Raw genomic sequence first — 16,649 nt, 5'->3', positions numbered from 1 at the left:
TTCTTCTTCTTCTTCTTCTTCTTCTTCTTCTTCTTCTTCTTCTTCTTCTTCTTCTTTTACTATGTGAATTTCAGGGCTCTAATTCAAGTCAGTCCTCAGGCTTGGTAATGATTACCTTTACCTACTGAGCCATCTTCCCCATTCCCTGCCCCAGACTTTAGGGTTGTGTATAGGCAAAGACTCATCATGCCTCTGTACCATTAGCCTTTTGTATGAACATGAGAGGTGATGACAGCGTGGTGCCACCCCTGGGTGGCTAAAATCCTGCCCTGACTCCTAATACTGCACATCTGTCCCATCTCCTCCCTCACTAGGCTTTCACAGAGAATAGAGAAGCCAAAGTGAGGAATTTGGATGTCTCATTCCAGACAGGGTTTTTCTTTTTAAAAATTACATCCACATGCCACTGTGCAACTCGTTGGCAGGACACTAATTGCTCTCTTGTATGAATACATTTCCTATTTTTTAAAGCACCACAAACAAATGCTCTTTCAAACGTACATCCTTTGAAGCCACTGCTCCTGTCACCCAGCGGACACCAGGCAACCTCATTATCTGCTCTAACACCTGCTGCTGCTAGGTCCGGGACTGCTCTGTCTGGGTACCTGGTGGGCAGACTGAAGCTGCTCTCTCCCAAGGTCTTGGTAGAGCTCAGGATGCCAAGCTCAGATGACAAGTTTCCACCTTGTTTGCTGCCTTCCCCAACCAAGGAAGTCATTAGCAGGAACTTCTCGCTCCCTAATGTCTCTCAGGAGGGACACTGGGCAGGCCAAGACTTTCTGACAGCAATTAAATTCTTCTCTTACTCAGCAGGAAGCTTGAGGTCTTCTAGACTCAGGAAATCTCTGCCATGTACAGCAGGTCATTGGTAGAGAAGGAGAGGTCTGTTAGGATGGCCCATGACACAGGCTCAGACTGCTGAGTAGACAGACTTGGGTTTTCTTATATCCAGGCTCTTCTCCCGAAATGGGTCAAATGAGAATGGAAAGCCAGCTCACATCACCTACCAAACCATACTTTTGCCATAAAAATACCTGTTATGAAGACAGGTCTCTTTGCACTGTGTAAAAATACACTGGACTAGAGCCAGGGGACTCCTCTGCAATCACCTCCACTTCGAAAGAGGGGCAGAGGGCTTGATGGGTTCCTAGCATGTGTATTTTCTCTGTGTCCTCCCCCTACCCCTTCCCACTGGGTCAAAGGTTTCTGGGCCTGTCACTGCTTGGGTAAATGTGGCCCACCATTTCCCTACCTGAGTCTGGGCAGGGCAGTCACTCTAACTACAGTGTAAAACATTAGCAAGTTTATCTGGCTACAGACTCAACACTTGTCAATCATCTCCACTGGTGATGGCTTGGTTTCCAGTCACCTGGTGTATGGGGGTCTCTAATTTGGAAGTATAATAAAGGATAGGATTCATCAGCATTTAATTCAGCCCTATAGTTACAAGGATGAATGAAAGTCTTGCTTGGTGTCAGTTGCTTAGCCTAGGCTAGGATCATCCTCAACACAGCTTAAATCTCTACACCACACTAGTGTAACCCCACAGGAGGCAAAGACCCGCCATACCTCTATAGACACTGAGGCAGGATCCAGTGGGCCCCTCTGTGCCCTACATGAGAGCAGAAGAAAGGCCACTATGAGAGGCATCTTTATGCTTCTTCCATTCTGTGGGGGTGGATGTATTGGTTGTATAAGAACCATCTAACCTTCTGGGGTAGCCTGGGCCTTTAGTGAATGTGCCTTCTAGAAACCTGGTCAAGGGGGTTATAGTTAGCTTTTCATCACTATGGTTGACAGAAATGAATTAGGGAGAAGATTTAACCTAGTTCATGGTCTCACAGCTGTCAGTCTGTTGTTGGTGGGGAGGAGTGGCAGGACATCTCACCTCAGGATGGACAGGAAGCACAGCAGTGACAAGGGCATGTCCCCACTACCGTATTTTTTCCAGCTAAGTCACATTTCTTCTTTCACAACTTCTCAGCAATGCCATCGTATTATGAATCCACCAAGGGATCAGCCATTACTCAGGTCAGAAAACTCACAACGCAATCTTCTCTGGAACTCCAGAATCATGCCTTACCAATCTCCTAGTGATTCCTGAACCAAACAATTAACACGATCAGCCATCTTAGGGAATTTCACCTCTGTTTGGAGCACGTCTGTGACGTACTGCCAGCAACACCAGCACCACGCACTAAATACTTGCAGCAGCATTAAGCTTACAGTCCAGCCCCCACCACTATGGGGTGTCTAATGGAAGGACTGGGGAAACTGAGTCAAGCTTACCACACTGAAGTCTCAGAACAAAACTCACAGAAGTTCCTGAAATGAGTCTTGTAAAGCTCAAGGTTGCCCTTATAGACACTTGCTAAGATTCTCCAGGAACATGGCCCAGGTCTTTCCTCAGCAGCATGGGAAAGTAGATACAGCAGAGGTTATTTTTTTGGGAAGGGGGTCAAGTCCAGCTCTTCAGTGACATCCTTATGACTCTGGCAAAGCAGGGTACCCCTTGGGTATTATATAAATATAAATATAAATAAATAAATAAATATATATAATATATATAATATATATAATATATATATAATATATATATATATATATATATATATATATATATTTTACCAAACTCCAAATCCTAACAGATGGGTTATTTTTAGCTTTTTGGAACTTCCTTTGAGTCCTGAGGACATTATATTACTATCTATCTGGAGACATGAGAGAGAGAGAGACAGAGGGAGAGATTTAAAAGGGTGGTTGTCTGGTGCTAAGGGGACATACCCTCTCATACATAGAGATGGTCAAACACAAGATATAACAAGACAAGGATAGAGAAGTCTTCTAATTCATGCCTGTCCCAGATGCCAGAGCTCAAGGAGACAGGAAACTGGAGTTTAGATGCTAAGGGCTCTTCTGTGGGAAACAATTCAGAAGACACTGGAGAGAATACAGCAAATGGAGTTGAATTCCACTTCCCAGTTTAGACATCCATAAATAGAGATGCCACTCACCGAATCTCACAGTCATTTCTATATCTGTTCTTTGCAAAGGTCAAATCAAATGATTCCTCGTGCCTCTCTTGAAAATGCAGACACATGCAACTTGGTCTGCTCACCACCTGCTGGGATCTGGTGGGGATGGGGGTGGAGGGTGGGATAGGGAGGCAAGCAGCCAGTGAGTTCATGACCATCACATCCAGCCACACAAATCTGCTGGCAGTCTATGCCACTTAGAGACTCTGGGGTGATTGATGTGGTGATCTCACAGACACCCTCTCCTCATGTATGAAGTGCTCATATCCTCATATCCCGGCACAGGCCCCATGCCTGGTATGACTCCTACTGTCTTGCCAATAAATCAACTGGGTAGTGTTGAAACCAGTGTACGCTCATAGCTATGCCCTCCTCCCTATTACATTCCATCCATCATTCCATCCATCCATCCATCCATCCATCCATCCACCTGCAACCACCCACCCATCTATCCACCCATCCATCAATCCACCCACCCATCCATCCATCCATCCATCCATCCATCCATCCATCCCCAACCCACCTACTACCTACCCACCCATCCATCCTGCTGAGTGTGTGTGCCTATACACGGAGATATAGGAGGTCAGAGGACAACTTTCGGGAATCAGTTTGCTCTTTCTACCGGCGGGGGGGGGGGCAGTAGAACAAACTCATGCTGTCAGGGCTGGGCCAACCTCCCTTACCCTCTGCCATCCTCCCTGTTCCTAGCTGATTCCTCTTGTGCTGTGATTTATCTCTCTGCTAACTCAAGAGCAAGCCCTCTGCCCACAGCTGCCTCAGACCCAGATGGCTACAGAAACAGGGATCACCGGAGGCTCAGTGACCTGGAGGAAGGCCACCTGGTCCACTTCTTTGTTTGTTTGCCTGCCTGGTTGTTTATTTAGTAACCTAATATTTATTTTATTATTTTTGAAATTTTCACACTTGACTATTGTAGTTACACCATTTCAGCCTTATGTTCACCTCCTTCTACTATTTCCATGTCTCTTCCACTCCTTCTCAACTTCATGGCCTCTTCTCTTCTTTAATTATTATTGTCTCTCCCCCCTCCCCCACAACCAGTGAGTCTACATAGTGTTGGTCCTATGAGCTAGTGTCTCAATATATGGCCAGACAACTACACCCATGAAGTCTTAGCTGTGTGTACCTAAAGGAAACCTGCAGGATGATAGCAGGAGATAACATCCAAGTGTGGATGAGGGAATCTCACAAAACCCCGCTTTTAGATGAAGAGCTTCAGGCAATGAACAGGTGCCGAGAGAGGGGGAATCAGTCTTCTTCAGAAACCTGCTCACTGATAGGTTATCCAGTCTTAAGCGGTCATCCCTAAACACATGGACTGTTAGCGCTCCCATCCTTATGATGGTGATAACCGAAGGCCGCAGCTAGACCAGAACAAACACTTCACTCAAGCTTCGCTGCATTTTGCTTTCCTGTGTGGAAAGCTGGATCACAACCTGCTTCCTCTGGGAGTTGAATACTGGTGACTGACTTTGATCAAACAGGGAAACACCCATGGGCTAGGGAGGTGAGATGTCATGCGTTCAAATTTTAGTGACCTTGACTGCAGACAGAATCTCTTGAATACTGTCTGGAAGCAGCACCTGTCAATAAAAGTCTGATGGCCTATCAGCTGAGGCAGGAAACAGGAGGTGGGAGTTCCGGTAGAGAGGTAGAGAGAAATGCATTCTGGGATAGACTCAGAGGGGCGCTTCGCCCCAGACTCTTAGAAAGGTGGGCACGTGAAACGAGGAGATGTAAGTAGCCATGTGATACACATAGAATAGAATAAATTGGCAGGATAAGTTATGAGCTAGTCAGGGAACGAGCAAAGGGTGCCCCTTTCTGTCTTTAGGTAATTCTGGAAAACACGTAGTTTTCTCCTCACCCCAACCTGGGAGGCCTGTTGAGTCTAAGGATGTGGGACTATGCACATGTCCCCACTTCCTGCTCCCAGCCCATGGTGCTGCTGGCAATTCCACCAGCTTCAAAATGCCGCTCAGAGAACTAGTCATCACTGTGGGGTCTGCCCTGACAGAAACAGTTCTTCTCAGATGGCCTCACCCCCGATTTTGACATACCTTAAAGCTGATAAGCTAAAAAGTATTAAAAACATTTTCAACGGTCATTTTAACCATCTAAGTTCGTATGTAGTATTCACAATGCTGCCCACAGGTCCAGCACTGTCCATTTAATTATTCTTAGGTTGAACTCATTGTTTTAATTATTGCAATCTGATGTTGAGTCAAGATTTAATTACCCAAAGTTAATCTATTTCTTAATAATGAGGGAAATGGACTTTGCTGTCAAAAGAATGAAGGCAGACACACCATCCATGGCTTCCCTTCTCTCCAGATAACTGCTCTTCAGGGGGCAATAAATAACTGTGATTCAGTACATGGAGTAGCCCTCAGCTACAGACATGTGAAGATAAGTGAGAATCAATATGTGAAGCCAGGCGCTTTTCAGCCATCTTGACCAGTGATCATTAAGGTCAGTGTCTGCCAGCTATGGCCTGTGGGTCAAAGCCAACCCACTGTCTAGTTTGTGATTGCTCACAAGCTGAAAATACACACCTTTGCATTCTGAAATGGTCCCATTAATCATGAAAGTACTGTGTGGGAGCTTTACCAACCATTTTTCATATTTTTGAAAAGTTTAAAATATTTATTTTTATTACTTTTAATTATGTGTATGTGGGTAGATGAACTTGAGTACAGGTGCCCATGGAAGATGGAGGAATCAGAATTCTCTGGAGCTGGAGTTATATGCGGTTGTGAGCTATCCAGTGTGGGTGCTGAGAATTGAACCTGGGTCTCCGGCAAGAGCAGCACATGTTCCTAACCACTGAGCCTCCAGGTTTCTCATAAGTCGTTAAGTCCAGAGAGATTTATTGTCTGGGTGTTAATGAAAGAGTTTGTTCATCTCGGACCTGACAGAAGGTCTAAAACTCGCAGCCCCACTGGCTGTTGGACACGACACCATGGCCCCAGGTATCCTGAAGGAGTCTAAAATTAAAGCAGCTGACTGAGTCACAGCACCTGAGGAAAGTGTCAGTGGGGAGGGGGCCCCCGACCTCAGGTACTTGGAGAATTGTGTATAGAATTCTGGGTGTTACTAGTTCATGGTAATCTGAGGTGGCGGCTTTTGTCACCGTTTCCCAAACTGCTTTATGGTGGTAACCGACCACAGCTTTGCAGCAATCCTTGTCTAGGCAGAGACCACACTCACTAATGGCAAGTCTGAAGTAGTTGCACTCAGTCTCCCAGGCAGCTTGTCTTGAGCTGTCTGGCTTGTCACTCTAGCAGGGGCACAGTTTTGTCCCATTTCTCTTTACCACTTTAGACCAGAAGGCAGCCAGAACCGTGTGCTAAATCAGAGGCCACTCTTCCAGACTGGACCATTAACGGGAGGGAGTTCATAAGGCTGTCGTTTATGTTCAGTAAGTGGAAGATCTGTTCATGAAGAAAATATGCAGTAACACATAATCAGTTCTTGGCTGATATGAGAAAGGGAGAAAAAACCCTCTCAAAGAGATTATTTCTTCATTAATGTTTTTTTAGGCAACTCCACATAAAATGAGATGAATAGGTCTAAGATGACAGAAGAGGCCTCCGGGCTCACCACCACCCTACAGCTGAAGCTCTTTCTACTGTACGAAGACCAAAAAGAAAACAAAATGGAGTGTAGAGAAAATTCTGAGAATCAAAACATTTGTCAAAGGCCCGAAGATGAAGCTCTCTTAATGGCAATCTTGTGTCTTCATTCAACATACGCCACGTTGACTGCTGACTACTTAGTGCTCTAAGACACGCAGGAGCAGGAGAAGGAGACTCAAAATAGGCTGCTTATTAGGAGAAAACTAGCTGCAGACTTCAGATTTGAAGCTGAGTCCCCATCATTCTCCTTGCTTAGTGGGGGGACTGAGCATCCATTTGGTAGTCACGGAACACCCCATGTCTTTCTTTCTCCATGGTGCCTCTTCGCTGGCCTTCATCATCTCTCCATTCTGGTAAGGAGCCATCCCTCCAAGTCTAACCCGGCAAACACCATGATGGACAGGGCTGGTAAATGACGTCTCGTAGCTTCCCATTTGCAGCTGGAAGATATCCTCAGAAAGGCATCAGAAGCCCTCTGAGCTCCTGTGCCAGCTTCCTATCTTGTGTGGTATCTCCGTGCCACACCTTCACCCTTCCCCTTCCCCAGATTTTCTCAGCTGCTCTCCCCACTTCCAGGCTCTAGCTGCTGCTCCTCTACTTGGCTCAGCACCAGAAGTGTCATTCTCTGTGTTTGCTTCCACACTGCTGCATCCCTGCCAGGGAGTCCACCCGGGCCTCCACATGCTGCAAGTTCAGCATCTGTTTGACGGTGCTGGCTAATCTCATTAACATTGGTCTCCCAGCTTTGGGAACTTGGTGACTTTGGGTTTTCACAGAACATAAAGAGTCTGCCATATTCCCTGTTGCACAGGCAGGGTCTAGGCTGACTTCTTATGGATCATGGGAAGTCTGTCGGCTTCCTGCATCTCTACTCTCACTGTCAGTCACAGAAGTAACTTATCTCAACTCGTATTTATGGAGTGCTTTGGGACAAGTCAGGCATCAGGACGATGCTTATCTCTCTCAGTCTTCCCCGTCAGCCTCTGAACAAAAGGATGGTGGATGTCCTCAGTGTGGCAGATTAAGAAACAGGCTCAGGGAAGCTGACTGAGTTAATGGTCTCAGGGAAAAAAAAAAAAAGAGACAAACCAGTTCTAACCATTCTATAAGTCTGACTGGTTAGAGTTCCTGTGGCTGGGAAGCGCAGGGATGTCACAGGATAGGAACAAAGTTATTTTGGGCCATCATTATCCCCTTTAATAGTCATTACTGCCCAGCACTGTGAGTGACCTAATATCCTGTGACTCTGGTAAATCCACAGAAATGAAGCTCAAGAATGTCACCCGAGACCTATAGCAGAGACGTCCCTACTTTTCTGTGAGCTGCCTACTTGGTGTTTCTAGAAATGTATTTGAAAAGTACCTTGATTCATAACTTTATTTACTGTAGGAACTTTATAAAACCGTCACCACGTTGGAACATGGTATTTGGGGTAACTTGAATCTGTGTTCCTTGGCCACGGCCACTCTTGCTTGTCTCTAGAATAAACCCTCTGTTATTCCCTTTGACACGAGAGCTATGTTTTTATGTCGACATAAAACCTGGAGTGTGAAGACAGTATCTTGCCTGTGGCTCCTGCTTCTCTGATCAGACTCCAGTTGAGCTAAGGTCATGCTGGGCAGCTAGACAGAACTGTAGCTTTAACTCAGCCAACACGCAGCTGTGGAGAAGCAGTGGGCGTGATGAGGAGGCTGTTAGACACACTCAGGTCTCTGGAATTTGCTGAGAGGGAGAAAAGAGAGGATCGCACAGCCTAAGGTCCAGCTATCTCTTGGTTCTACCACACACGTCATCTGTGGGAGTCCAATGTTGCTACAACTCCATGTCAGACCCCAGAGCTTGGCATCCCGCCTCAAAAGCGTCCCGTCCCATTGTCTTTGCCTGCATGCAGAATGAGTGTAATCCCACCGGGCAATTCACCATCTGTGTTGCATTTGCAAGGATAATGTGTTATTTTAAAAATAATAAGACAATTTATTTACATCTGCTTTTTCTTCCTCTATTTGCTCAGCAGCAAGTGATAAAAAAAATGGAGAAAATTATCCAAACAAAAATATTTATGAGTAAATAGCTTATAGAGATGGTTCGGCTGTGACTATCTAATTCTGGTCCCGCCCATCAAAGCAAACAAAGACGGTGCTCCTGGCAGCATGATTGAATTGTATGCAATTATCACCAATCTTTTAAACATGATGGTAACGAGAAAAGTATTAGCATAGATTAGAACGGCCTCAAAACATTTATTTCCCTAAGAATATGACTACTGCTTCTAATTTTTAGTCTTGGAATAGAGGAGATGCTATCTCTTGTTTTTTTGTTTTTTCAGGCAGCTTGATCTGATATTATCTTTTTCACAATTTCCTTCATGTGTTTCTAGAATGCAGCTACAAGGCAACAAGATAACATGGGTCATTTTGACCAGGCACACAATTCTCTTTGCATTTCAGGGTTTGCATTCACTTTGCATAAAATATTTGCATAAAATAATTCAGTGGGGGTCTGGAGAAATGGCCTAGCAGTTAAAAGTGCCTGCTGCTCTGCCGGAGAACCATGGTTTGGTTCCTAACACCCATATCAGGTAACTCCAGCTCCGGGGAATCTGAGGTCCTCTGCTGTCCTTTCAGGAAACTGCACATATGTGGCACACACAGACACTTAAGACTCTCTCTCACATACAAACACACACAGAAATAAATATGAAAAGATATTTCCCTAGAATTCTCTGTTTTCATTTCTGACACATTCTAGAACTATCCAACTACCTCACAGCAGATAAATGCAAATAAAGCTAAAAATAAACTCTTCACCATGGGAGGAAAGAAGAGAAATCTCCTAATTTTCACATTTGGCCTAAAACTTCAGGCATTGAAGTTTTAGGGAATCCCTTAGCAGCTGAAAATAGAAAATCAAGACATTCCTGGCCCTATGGTCTGTTTTAGTATGTGCATATTTTATAGGCAGGCGATTACCTGCCTAGATTATCTGCAAGATGATGTATAATAAGGCTGGTAAGTTCAAACAAAGACAGGGAAGTGCTCGGCTTGAGCCCCTTGAGAAGACCAAGGGCCCTCTCCTCTGCAGAACAGGCTTGAGGCTCTCTTCTTAAGAGCCTCTTTCGGAAACTGTTTCTATTTAAAAAAAAAAAAAAATCCCTCACCATTAGGTGTTCTGAGTAATTACAAATTGTGGTCGTGTTCAGAAAAGCTGGCAGATTCCAGCTGATGAATTCCAGTCTAACAGCCAAGATGATCAGCTAAATAGACCATTTATCAACCTCAAGACCTTTATCTGATTTTATTTTGTGGTGTAGCCAGACATAGTTTAAAAACACAGATGGAGCCGTTTGAATGGAGCGGCTGAGTATGGCCATAGAAAAGAAGAAAGCAGTGCCCCAGATGAACTCAATTTCATTGAGTAGGATATATGGTCCTTCTTTCCTACAAACATTTCCCTGCATATTTGAGCTGGAGGCATAGATCCCCATAGGCCTGCCATTCACTATGCGGATCAATGGACTTGTTTCAGCTCTTGGTACCAGGCAAGATTAATTAGATTGTGGGATGATGGCACAGAGGTAGGACTAAGCTGACAACTTAAGTAAAATAATTTTGCCTGTTTACATAACCATGCAAGAATGAGGACCTGGTAGTATGTTCTGAGGTAATAAAAACTTAAGGAATACAGGTCATTTATATGTCTATTGTCCACTTACCCAGTCACCAACTCTCCATCCATTCATCCATCCATCTATCTATCACTACTTACCTACATAAGTGTACCTACTCATCCATCAATCCATCCATCTATCTATCCATCCCTCCAACCATCCATCCATATATTATCATCTATATATCCATCGCTACCTACCTTCATACATATATACATACATACATACTCATCTATCCATCCATCCACCCAACCACCCATCAATCCTTCCACTGAACAAATCCTGACTCTATTATACAATGAAGATATGTAGATGGGTCAGAGATCTAAAGGTCCTTGTTTTAGAAAGAATCATTTTGGTAGAATATCAGAGAAAGTATATGATCAAGCTTGTAATGGAAACTGCATCAGATACTCAAGGACAATCTGTGGTCTATTGAGTTTCCAATATGGACTAGTAATCAATGACCTCACAATTGTAACAGCTCTGCCCTCCCCATCATTGTTTCTGTCATGGGCTAGGCTCCTGAGGCTCCTCTTTTGTATGAAGAGCTGGAGATGTCAGGGAACAGGCAGACAGAATCCTCTTCTTCCTCAGAGCAGGAAGACATGGTCACCCGCTTCATTTAGACTTGTTGAGGTGCCCCAGGGAGTGAGGAGGAAGTAGAGAAGAAAGGGTGACAGGCCACATGCAGTGGATTAAAGGCCACCTCCTCACTGCTGTACCTCCCTGTCCTCATGACCTGCTCAGTGAGAAAGTCAACCGTGAGAACAGGGAGGACAAACAGGCAGTTCAAAGCCCTTGCTTAGTATGTGTCACCTTCTCCCAGATGCCATATCATCTGTCTCTCCCCAGAGCAAATGCTTCCTGCTGGGTCCTCCTAGGGAGGAAACAGACCACATGGAAAATCAACATGACATTGCTAACAACAGAGCTCAGAGGAACCAGAGGTTTGGAGTCCCGCCCCAGACAAGCTAGAGATGGGAGCAATGGGAGAGCTATTGCCCTCAGAGGAGTCCTGATTTGCCTACACTTGTCATTGCCAACACACAGAAATACACATGGACACACACACGTGGACACATGCATACGAGTGTGCACACTTAGATGCCGTGAGAGAAGTCAAGCTCAGTTTACACCGAGGTTCATAGGTCTCACATGAAAACATTTCTTTTCCTATTTTAGAATATTTTAAAAATTATTTTATGTTTACGGATATTTTGCTTGTAAGTATGTCTGTGGCACCCTGTGTGTCTGGTGCCTGAGGAGGTCGGAAGACTCTGGTAGAAATGCTGGAACTGATGTTCCTAGTGGTTGTGAGCCGCCGGGTAGGTGCTGGGAATTAAACCCACGTCTTTTACAAGAGCAGCCAGTTCTTTTAACTGCTGAGGCATCTCTTCAGAACCTCCTTTATTAAAAAAAAAAAGAAAAAAAGAACGAGTGTGGGTATGTATGTACACCCTCGTGTGTGTATATCTGTGAAGGCTGCAGGACAACTTTGGAAACCACATGTAATTCCTATGAGACAAACTCTGTCAGTGGCCTGAAGTTCACCAACTAGGCTAGATTTGCCGACAAGGCCCAGGAATCCTCCTGTCTCTGTCTCCCCAGGGCTGGTGTTACAAATATATACTACCCTATGCTGCTTTTTTTTTTTTCAAATGTGTGTTCTAGGGATCGAACCCTGGACCTCATGCTTTCCAGGTAAGCGCTTCGCCCACTGAGCTGCCCTCTCAGGCACCGAAGCAAGCGCTATGTTGAAGTCAGGCAAACATGGGCAGACTAGCAAGGCTTCTCAGCAGCTCTCTGGAAATAAGACTGACATGAAAGTCTACACTCTGGCTGAAGGGACCTGACACCCCCTTGTGAATCTTGGGAGAGTAGCCGAGCCCCGTGAGATTAAGATACTGCATGCCAGTGAATCTGAACACCAGGGCCAGTTCCTGTCCCTTTAAAGACACAGGGCTGGAGCTTCCCAGACTAAACAGCTGAGCACAACGCCCCAAGTGGCAGACATTTCCTTCCTACAGATTGCCTGGCCCAGCACTGAACTCTGGAAGCCCCCCCCACAGAAGTGACACTTGTCATTCATTGTCATTGATTTTCCAATTTCAGTGAAATTGAATTTCTCCTTTTTGGGGCTGTTTATGTATTATGGTTTGGAATACGTAATTCAGCTCTGTAACGACATACTTGTTGCCACTGGATAAGGGCCAGAAGGGGGTCAGGGCTTTGGATCCTCTGTGTGTCCCCCACATCAACTTTAGGAATGTTGGATATGGTCCTCTGCTCTATAAGTCCTTTCCCAGGATGCTTTGTTTTAAAGCATTTTTGCTTTAAAAGCATTTGCTGCTGAGCTGGCAGAATCACAGTATTTGGTGCTGCTGCCTGCCTGAGAAGAAATGCTAAGGACCTTTGGAGTGCTGTGTGTGTGACGTATGATGTGTGTGAGAGAGTGTGTGTATGTGTGTGTGTGTGTGTGTGTGTGTGTGTGTGTGATGTGTGATGTGTATGTGAATACAGGACTGATGGATGAACAGTAAGGACCACAATGGTAAGAGAAGACATAAAGCATCTTCAAGGAAAAAGGGAATAACAGCCTGGGTGAAGGTTCAGCAGGAAAAGCTCGTGCGTGCTGTATAAGCTTAGGCCCTGAGTTCCAATCCCTACAACCATGCAAAAGCCAGATGCGTTTTGGTACTTGTCTATAATCCCAGGGCTGGGAAAGCAGGGACAGGAGGATAGCGGGCCTCACTGGCCAGTCAGGCCTGGCTCAAACGGTGAGGCAAGCTCTGGCTCTGAGAGAGACCCCATCTCTAACGAAAGCAAGTAGTAGAGGAAGACACCGACATCTGATGTTGACCTCTGACCGCCTCACACTGTCCACGCATATGTGTGTACACCTACCTACGCACATGCTTGTACATGTACACATACATATACAATACAGTAGTCACAGAAAACAGGAAGGGTTTGGAAGAGAAGGGGAAATGAAGTCAAGGAAAGGACTCAAGATTTTCTACTTTCCTATTTGTTTTTAAGCCAGAAATAATTACACACTTTTGTTTTTTTAAGTGGCAACCACAATTTGACACAGGTTTCTCTTTTTCTCACCCTTCCAGTAATTTGCTGTTTTTCAGCCTGCAAGAGTAAATCTTGGGACCGGTTCAACGGAACTCACCTTTCTTCCTCCGTCGATAAACATGATTGGGACTGTCACAGCACTCAGTCTGCACCTGGCAGCGAAGACGCAAAGAGCCACAGACCACAGTCTTTAATTTCTAGGCCAACAGAACTCTCTGGAATGAGGTGATATTCCAGGCTGTCGCTGCACGTGGCTTCCATCAGCCACGTGTGACCACTAAGCCCCAGTAGGAGTGAGTATGACCTGGAAACCGCTTTTGACAGCTTCAGTGCAATTAATATAAGATTTAGACAACCATAAGATAAATCTAATTTTAACCAGTGATCTCTTATTGAATGGTACAGCCAGCAGAAGAGCGATGCTTTAATGAGGCAGGGAAAGAGGTACCCTGGCTCGGGATGGCGGGTGTGTGAGACCGCGGAATGAACTAGACTGAGGGGATGGGGTAGAGGTTTAGGGAGGGCTGATCTAATCCAGACTCTTACGAGACACAAGGAAAAGTAGAGAAAATGGAAGTGGGAAGACATCCTAAGCCCTGCATGGCTTTGTTGGGAAGGAAAGATAGATAACATGGAGCCTGGCAGTCACATGATGCCATCCAGGGCCAAGCCTAGATCCTGGTGTCTGAAACAAGGGCTGCATTACAGGATCAAACCTCAGGTAGAGGGAGGGTGAGGGATGGATGGGAGTCTGCAGCCAGCTTCTGTGAGCTACCGGCTAGACCTGGAACTCAGAAAAGGACATGGTGCGGGGGGGGGGGGGAGCGCATTTAAACTAAAATATAAGCAAGGACTAGGCACAGGCTCAGTTCAAATGGGTCAGCTGACACTGGCTTTATCTGATCACCACATCTCAGGAGACTAGTGGTGTGAATGGGAATTAGACCAAAGGCTTCCCGAATTTCACATTTTTTAGAAGAGCTTAAAATAGGAATTTAAAAAAAAATGAAGAAATATTAAATCGAAATGTTTTGTTAGGGCCACTAATTCTAAAACTTTAAAAACACAAAGCAAGCACAAAGCCAACATGGGGTCCAGTTGCAGCTCAGGGCATCTCTGCCTTACATGTGACCTGAAGGATGGGTGATTTCACAAAGAGCCTATTGGGGAAAGGCAAAGATGGCTGGGAGAGATAGGGGACAAGAGTGCTGCCTGGCTGTACAAGGAACAGCCTGGGTAAGCTTGGGGAGAGCTATGTTCCCCTCTTTTCCCCTCTGTCATGTGACCCTTCCTTCCCTTCTACAGGGTCTGGAACTCATGAGTCTGAGGAGTTGGTGGAGACTAGAAATACCCAGGGCCTCCCAGGCCCACAGAGGGCTTGCCAGGGTCACATCCCAGTTCATCCGCCCTTGAAGACTTGGCCACCTAGCCGTGTGTAAACATCTTGTTTCTGCCTTTGCAGTCTCGAGGGCCCTTGACTCCCACGTGTTTCCTTCTAGGGGAGCTGCGCTCCGTTCTCGTGAAGGAGAAAACGTAATCCTTTCAGCTCACCTCCCGGTCCAGCAGCACAGGTGACACCACGGTGACAATGTCTCCTTTCTCAGGATCGATGTAGAACATGTTGGGAGACGGCTTGTCAGGTGTCTGCTGACGGATATTGTACCGCAGGAGGGCATTGTCAGTGGCCGGGTCATCTGCATCAAACGCTGTCATCCGCATCACCGTGGTCCCTGGGGGGGGGGAGCAGGACCAAAGTGGGGAGATGGTTATCAAAAGGGCAGGATGGTCAGGGCCTCTCCCCCAAGGGCAATGGCAAGGGAATAGCCTGCCAATCACTCTCTGAATTAAAAAGACAAATCATTTCCCAAGCTCTGCTTTCCCTGCCTGCTCCATCACATTAAAGGACCCAAAATACAGAAAAGAAAGCTCCGTTGCTCGGCGGAGTGACAGCTTAATTTTTCCTTCTGCTGATGTGCGATTTATTTTTACGGGCTTCAATTCCATTTCGGAGGTGGCTCTGTGACAACAGCTTTCATTTAAAAAACTCTTATGGGATGCCTGCCTGTGCCTGGCACAGGTGCCGGGGAAATAGAAGAACAAAGGGGGTCAATATCAGGGCATCCCGAAGCGCAGAGAGACAGACGTAAAGAGGCAGACAGCATTAACAGGGCACAGAGGGGGCAAAGGGCAGCTTCCTCTAGCGCAGGCTCAGAAAAGGTTCCTGATGCAGACACTCATGGGGTGAGGAGGTCTGAGCAAGATGGAGGAGTAAGGACCTTCAAGGGAAAATTTACTCCAGGAAAGGAGACCATGAGGTGACTTAAATGAGCTCCTGCTAGGGTGGTGGCCATCCCCTCTCAGGCACTTCAGAGGCAGAGATGAGGGTAACATGGTGTGACCTTGTCGAGAGAAGGAAGAGACACACAGGACCTACTTGTATGAAGAAACACAGGCTGCTTGGTAATGGCTGGGGTTGGTAGTTTGTCAGCTTTTGTAAAGGTCTTGCTCACACACAAGCAACATGGAGGGGAAACCAGGATATTGAATTACAAGAATAACTGAGCTTCACTGAGTAAAACACAACATGACGGTGCAGGTACTATTTGTGCCTGTGCAGCAGCATGGAAGGCTTTCAACAAATGAGTCCCCCCACCCCCCGCCCCGCTGGTCAGGCTGGTTAAATCTGCAGACGGGGTGGGGGGTGGATTGTGGGGGGGGTGGTCATGAGGGAACCCCTAATCTTTCATGTTCTGGTTAGCCTCACAGATGATGGAATGACTCTGCAGCTCAAATTTAACTTTAAAAATGGTGTAATTGTGAACGCTGATAGCAGCACAGTCTAGAATCCAATCAGACAATATGGCCACTAGTCCTGATTTAGTGAGCACTGAGTTTGGCTCAGGGTGATGTGCCTAGCTAGAACTCTTAACGGAGGTGACGTAACTGGCAGGAGAGCTATAGTTTCCAGAGAGAAAGTATACACACACACACACACAAACACACACACACACACACACCTAGAAGCTTAAAGGAAACATTGAGTTTACTGAGTCACCCAGAATTCCTTTCTTTTAACTTATGTGCTCTTCCTATCATCAAAGCTACAACCCTGATTTCCTTCCCCCCAATTAATTAGAATCACATTTTTAACCATTAGGTCTGAGTGGTCAGGTTAACAAGGAAATTTAGTCACCCTAAAGG

At 45.8% G+C, this 16,649-nt stretch overlaps 1 protein-coding gene across 1 annotated transcript in view; it reads right to left on the bottom strand.

Annotated features, from left to right (window-relative positions):
* The window catches only part of Cdh13 (cadherin 13), an 847,250-nt gene that overhangs the window by 80,862 nt on the left and 749,739 nt on the right, over positions 1-16,649 (bottom strand). Inside the window, exon 7 of the mRNA XM_055621425.1 lies at positions 15,000-15,178. Within this exon, the coding sequence (XP_055477400.1) occupies positions 15,000-15,178 (179 nt within the window). The remainder of the gene's footprint in view (positions 1-14,999; positions 15,179-16,649) is intronic.

Source organism: Psammomys obesus, unplaced genomic scaffold (assembly GCF_907164565.1).
Source record: "Psammomys obesus unplaced genomic scaffold, mPsaObe1.curated_primary_1811, whole genome shotgun sequence".
NCBI classification, from domain to species: domain Eukaryota; kingdom Metazoa; phylum Chordata; class Mammalia; order Rodentia; family Muridae; genus Psammomys; species Psammomys obesus.
The sequence above is the reverse complement of the archived record's forward strand: the minus strand, read 5'-3'. Positions and strand labels throughout refer to the sequence as shown.